At 45.9% G+C, this 6,816-nt stretch overlaps 1 protein-coding gene across 1 annotated transcript; it reads left to right on the plus strand.

Annotated features, from left to right (window-relative positions):
* The first annotated feature begins 228 nt into the window (after positions 1-228).
* LOC128309538 (uncharacterized) lies at positions 229-6,181 on the plus strand. The gene is made up of 10 exons (XM_053045959.1): positions 229-763; positions 837-1,169; positions 1,240-1,342; positions 1,404-2,004; positions 2,729-2,807; positions 3,956-4,345; positions 4,414-4,510; positions 4,571-4,872; positions 4,954-5,240; positions 5,896-6,181. The coding sequence occupies exons 1-10, from the start codon at positions 700-702 to the stop codon at positions 6,112-6,114; spliced, it is 2,475 nt and encodes an 824-aa protein (XP_052901919.1). The 5' UTR covers positions 229-699; the 3' UTR covers positions 6,115-6,181.
* Positions 6,182-6,816: the final 635 nt, after the last annotated feature.

Here is a 6,816-nt window from a genome sequence, read left to right on the forward strand (position 1 = left end):
GGTTATCTAATCACAACGAAACAGGATAACCTTCAGTAGTACCACACAACGTACATTTCCCTCTATCTCAGTTGTTCTTTCGTAGAACAACAACACAACAACACAACAACAACAGGTTTTCCAAAGCATAAGATGTAAGTTCATGTGTGCCACTGTGATGTAGTCAATCACATATCGCCAAACTTCACCTCAATAATGACCTCTGCCACGGTGCTGATAGCGTACGCAGCCCTGTAAACTAGTATTGGTTGCAGCATCACATATTTGCCGCGCGAGATGATAATCCCAAATCTCTCTCTTTCCCTCTCTCTCTCTCTCTCTCTCTCTCTCTCTCTCTCTCTCTTTCTCTCTCGCTCTCTGTCTCTCTTCCAACAGTTTCATTTAACGTTGATGTCCTCTGCTGATCAGAAGATGTGCAGTGTGGTATCAGGAGATTACGTCTCTTCTTATTTTCCCGAGGTTTTCCCCACCGCTCCTATATGGTGCCTCGAGACAACTGGACCGGTTAGGCAGCTTTCGGTATAGCGCGTACAACGAAACCTGAACATAACCGTGCCAACGGGCTTACGAAACGCACTAGCGCTTGTGGCAGACATACAGAACGTCAGTGCGTTCGAGCAGTTTCGGTGTTTGTTTTCATCGCTTAAACGCGCAGCATCCTTGTCCCGTCTCGAGGTTTTAATCCCGTCTCGCCACGCAATGTCACCACACACGGGATGGTTCATGCTGGTGCTGCTGTACGTCATCGGATCATCTGTGGCATGTTAGTGCGCCGCTCCAAAAGGGCTCTTGTTTCCGAGCATTAACAGATATCGTTCAATTCTTCCTCTTTGCAGTAAACCTACAAGATGAATGTCAAACACCGGACGGTAAGGAGGGCACATGTGTGCTGATACGTTCGTGCCTCTCCATCCGGAAGCTGCTGCTGTTGAAGGAAAAAATGACTCCGGAGGATCGGACCTTTGTCAGAAATTCGAACTGTGGCCAGCAGGGTCGTTCGGTGCTTGTATGCTGTCCGCTCGTCCGCAAGCTGACCGGAAGATTTGACGCACCGGTTGAGCTACCGCCACCGGGTGAGTGTGGTAAAATGCAGTCGGACCGTATCGTCGGTGGTGAGACGGCCTCACTAGATGCTTATCCTTGGCTGACAAGGATTCAGTACTACAAAGGTAGGGGTCATTTTCTTGAAGCAGTTCGTCTAAAGCTTTATTAGACACTGATTTGCTATTATGGTTGCAGGCAACAATCGGTACGGATTTCACTGCGGTGGCGTGCTTATCCACAATCAGTACGTTCTAACGGCTGCTCATTGCATTGAAGGCGTACCATCTAGCTGGATCGTGTAGGTCTACCGTTTAATGGTGGCGAGCGACAAAATCACTCACCTTTCTTTCATACCACAGTTATCAGGTCCGGCTGGGCGAGTACGATACAACAACTGATATTGACTGTGTTAACGATGACTGTGCAGACCCGGTGCGAGATGTACTGATCAGTGCGTATGTAGTACACCCGGAATACTACAAACAAAACGGTGCCGATTACAACGATATCGCACTACTGCAACTCGCGGAAACGATCGAATTCACAGACTTTATACGCCCGATCTGTTTACCGGTTACGCAGGAAAGCCGCGAAGCCAATCTGACCGGCAAGTACGCAACCGTCGCCGGCTGGGGACAAACGGAAAACAGTACTTCGAGCACGAAAAAGTTGCATCTGCGTGTGCCCATCGTTGATAACGAAGCGTGTGCCGATGCGTTCAGCGCGATACGGTTGGAAATTATTTCCACCCAGCTTTGTGCCGGCGGGGAGAAGGGCAAGGATTCGTGCCGTGGTGACTCTGGCGGACCCCTGATGCGATACGGTGATGGTCGATCATCGGTCAAGTACTGGTACCTTCTCGGTGTGGTGAGTTTCGGTCTCGAACAATGTGGTACGGACGGTGTACCCGGGGTCTACACACGCATGAGCGAATACATGGACTGGGTGTTGGAGACGATGGTATAGCGGAATATGAATCTTAGCTTCTGTACCACATCTGTAAAGGAAATACATCTATAGCGGCAAAGCGAATTGGACCGTGTTGTTCATTATCATCAATATCACCCGATGATTTGTTTTAAAGCTAGAATATATTGATCTAATAGTCGGGAGAGCAAGTTAATTTTAGCAATAGCTCCGACGATCTTCACACTAAAGAATCAGGTTCTCATGTACAGGAATCCGGTTACGTTGAAAAATAGTTTTATTTTTCATCAAGATTATTGCCTCATTGTCTATAAATAATGGTAACTAACTAATAGCAACTTAATCTTTTATAAGATACATAATAGTTGGGAGCCATTATATTCTCCGTGCATGAAAAATAATTTGTGTGAGCAAGTGAAAATTTCATGGAAAACTTGTTTCTGCATACCAGTGTCTTCAAGTAATATCTGCCGGTCGGTCAATATAAAAAATATCACATTAAAAACCAATGTTCGTTATTCCATCTGTCGTGGAACCTTGACCTTGAAACCTATTGAGGAAATGAGAGGAAACCTCGATTAAGGAAATGAGAGCATATCTGTGAGTTTTACGCTATCGACTCGATTATTACACCCGATTAATAAGATTTTTCATTGAATGAATTTTAGGCATATCATCGTTATCAACTTCAATCTTTATCTTGTGATCTTATTACTACCTTTTTTGTTTCATGCTTAAATTTCTTCACTTCTTCAAGTTTTGTCTTTTTCTCAGTATTCGCATACCTGTTGCCATCACCAAGTTCCAGAAGATGTTTAATTATCAATTCCATTCCAGTAAGCGATAGAATGGAGATAGAATATATTTCCACTAAATTTCTTATTCATTTTTTATAATTTATAATGTTTCGTTTTCATCCAACCCGATAACGAATGTGTTATGCAAATGTAGCAAATTCATTAGTTATCTATTTTTTGGGAATATGTTCCAATGAAACTAATTTACATGATTTTGCAGAGCGCGATACAGTATAGCTTAGGAAGAAGGTAGAAAGGCAAAGAAGGTAGTTTTAAAAAAACGGTTCTAATTACAGAAGTAAGCCAGCAGTTTATATCATTTAACATTGAGCAAAAATTGGAAAACTGTATGGAGAGTGTGTGTTCATCAAAAGCATTTGCCATACGATTTGTCAGCTTTTAATCATTGTTTCACAGCCAGATAATGAAACGATTAGCATCAAAACAGGTTTTGCGATCTAAAAAAAAGCACCCATTTCATCATCCAACCACTTAAACAGTCAAGTCACGTACAATCACAATGAATGAAAGGGAAATTCCCGAAATGACAAATGCTACATAAAATGAATTACTGAAAGAAGGAAACCCGCTATTTCAAATCCCACTAGCAAACCCACCCCGGTTGTACACTGGATAAATTTTCTTGTGAGATTTGATGAAGCATCGCAACCACATGTTAATATTCTTAATCACATAGGATGCAGCTAGATTTGTAGTTCAGTTGCAAAAAATAAAACATATTGATACAAAACTCGTTTCCACCACCTACAGGAGTTCCCCAAAACACCTAGCGTACGATCATCGGTTCGTCACCACAAACGCGGGCGCTACACGAATCGTCCGCCTGCTTATGCTCGCGTTCACCAAGGGTTAGTTTCCGTTGCGCACTCGAACCGTACGCACAGTGGATCTACCTGTTCCGTTCGGCGGTCAGTTGTAGGATAGAACAGGTGCTGAAACGTACCGGTCTGGAAGTGTACTGTAGCAAACGAACGAGATGCGTTCCGTACGTGATTGTGTGCAGGTAGCGGTAAGGGTAATTATCGTCGTCATGTGCGTGCTACATTCCAGCGTGGCTCAGTGTGAGTGTTGGGTTTGTGTTTATGTTTAGACGGATTGTCACAGGAACGTGAAGCTTAGAACCTGTAATTGCTGCTGACTGATGCACGCTTTCTATTTCCCATCAGATCAGAACCAGTGCCGGACACCGGACCAGAAGGGTGGAATTTGTGTAAGGGTGGATCAGTGCCCGTTGATCCAGCGTCTGCTGAATCAACCGCTTCTGACGGCGAACATCGTACGCTACCTCGAAGCCAGCCGTTGCGGGATTCTCGACAAGAAAGTGCTAGTGTGCTGTGAAGTTACCGGAACTACCGTTCCGGCCACAACGAACTTGCCGTCCGTGCAAACACAACCATCAGTAGGTCCACCCGTTGCGAACAGATTGTCGTACGAGGAAAAGCTTAAGCTACTGCCGGAAGAGTGTGGCATTCAGTATACGGATCGCATCATCGGGGGTGAACGAGCACAAATCGATGAATATCCCTGGACTGCTCGGATCCAGCATCGGCGTAGAAGTAAGTGTCCAAAGTTTGGAAAAAGCTGCGAGAAATACGTGTACAGTATACTTTGTCCCCTATTTTAGACGGTGATCTTAAATTCCACTGTGGTGGAGCACTTATAAACGAACGCTACGTACTGACTGCGGGACACTGTATTAATATTCACCAAAGCTGGACATTGTAAGTGTGCGCGTGTAGCAAAACGCACCGACGACTCTCTGACGAACAGATTATTTTCAGGACGGCCGTCCGTTTAGGTGAGTGGGACACCGAGTCGGATAGGGATTGCGGCATATCCCATGGCGAAACAGTTTGTGCCGATCCCGTTCAGGATATTGCAATCGAGAAAGTGGTAGTACATCCCAAATACTCCGTCAGTACGTCGTCAGTAAAGAACGATATAGCACAAATACGTCTTGCCCGCATTGTACAGTTTAATGATTACGTACAGCCCATTTGCTTACCAATACAACCCGCAGAGCGTATGAAGTCTTACGATGGAATGCGATTCGTTGTAGCTGGTTGGGGTCAAACGGAGGAAGGTACGCAACTATGCCCATTAATTGATGCAGTTCGCCGCCGTCGTGATGCGCTAATACGTTTATCTACCTTTTTTTTTTTAGAATTGCAAAGTCGCTATAAACTATTCGTTGGAGTTTCTGGCGTTTCCGAGCAACAGTGCAGACAGCAGTATCCGGGAGCCAATATCGACCAGACGCAGGTGTGCGCAGGTGGAACTGCGAATAAAGATTCCTGTCGTGGGGATTCCGGTGGACCGCTCATGTACGTTGGGCAGCGCAACTTTGAAGGCGTACTGTATCTTGGCGGTGTGGTTAGCTTTGGCCGAAAGTGCGGACTCGAGGGCGTGCCGGGAGTGTACACACGGGTCAGCCAGTACATTGACTGGATCGTGGATAATCTCGAACCGTAGGATTGTGTCTCAAGCAAAGCACACATTTTATTACGCGCTAGACTAATAATAGATGACAACTTCAACTTATACTACTCTGAGTCCATTTCTACTCACTGCAAAGCACTCGTATAAGCTGCGGCATTATTTTCCGAAGCTTGCCGTTTGTTTGTTTTATGTATTACTACTGCAAAGCGGATTTATAGCGTCAGCTTGCTCTCGAGCCAGTCCACATACTGTCCGACGCGGGTGTAAACCGAAACACCATCGAAATTCGCACAGCTCGAAAGCGAGCTTAGCACACCAACAATCTCGTAAACTGGTCGTCGCGGATCGCGGTTGATCGTTTTCATCCCCGCCAATCCACCTCCAGCATCACCGATCGATTGCTCGCCGGAATCAACGCAGACGAAGTTGTACGATGTTCCTGCAACCGAGGGCACATACCGTTGGCAGCCAGTTTGATTCAGTGGGCTAGAGTTGGTGAGAAGCTTGTACCGGCTGCCCGAAGTCTCTAATGATTTCAATAAATACACCCATGAACAATGCTTTGTTTGCTGTAAACAAAACGCACAACCTACCGCACGTGTTCTGGTTCCAGCCGGCAACGCTGAATGTCGCAGCTTCATTAATCACGGGAGATTCTGGTAGACAGATGGGGAAGATCCAATCGCTTAGTGCGATGGGTTGGGAGAGTTTCAGCACAGCAATATCATTCCGCCGACCGGTATATGCGTCGTGCAGCATAACCTGCGTCACTGCGATATCGTACGGTGGTTCGGCACACACGAGATCGTCACTGTCTGGGGACATAATACAATCCACCGCAGATTCTAGATCCCATTCACCAAGTCGCACTGTTAGGCTAAGATAGATGTAGAAGCGTTACGAATACGTTGCAAATAAACTACACCAAAGCTAGTAGCATACCTTGACCACGATTCCACATCATCCACACAGCTTGCCGCAGTTAGCACGTACTGTGGTGCGATAAGTGTACCGCTGCAGTTGAACTTGCTGTCGTGCGCTGTATGAGCAAAGTGAGATTTTTGAGCACTAAGTTTGGAACTAGGTAGGACACGCCACGCCTTACCCTGATTTCCGTAGTGGAGCAGTGCAGTCCAAGGATGATGGCCGATGGTATAGTTAGTCAGTTTCATTTCCGATTGGAAACCACACACGTTTGGAGATGATCCTGCAACAGTTCCCACTGGTCGACTATCTTCGCCATTCACCCGGATGGTGGTATTAGTTTCATTCTCTAGCCCGACAGGAAGGATCGAACTTTGAGGACAACAGACAAGGGCCTTTCCATCCGGTGTTCTACCACATTCCGTACCGTACAGGTACTGGATGTCTTCGTTTGTCAGGACTTCTTTGCGAATCGTGGACAGTACACTGTCACACTGCTTTACCGGTACACAGCGTCCCCGCTGTTGGCCTTCGGAAATGCAAAGCTGTCGAAAAGAGTCTTAATACGTGTGTGGTTTTAAAAGTGAATGGTTTGTGAAGGGTTTTTTTTCCCACAATGTTACTTACGTCGTCCAGCGTATGTTACTGTAAGGAGTAGTACGAA

This window comes from Anopheles moucheti, chromosome 2 (assembly GCF_943734755.1).
Source record: "Anopheles moucheti chromosome 2, idAnoMoucSN_F20_07, whole genome shotgun sequence".
Lineage (NCBI taxonomy): Eukaryota > Metazoa > Arthropoda > Insecta > Diptera > Culicidae > Anopheles > Anopheles moucheti.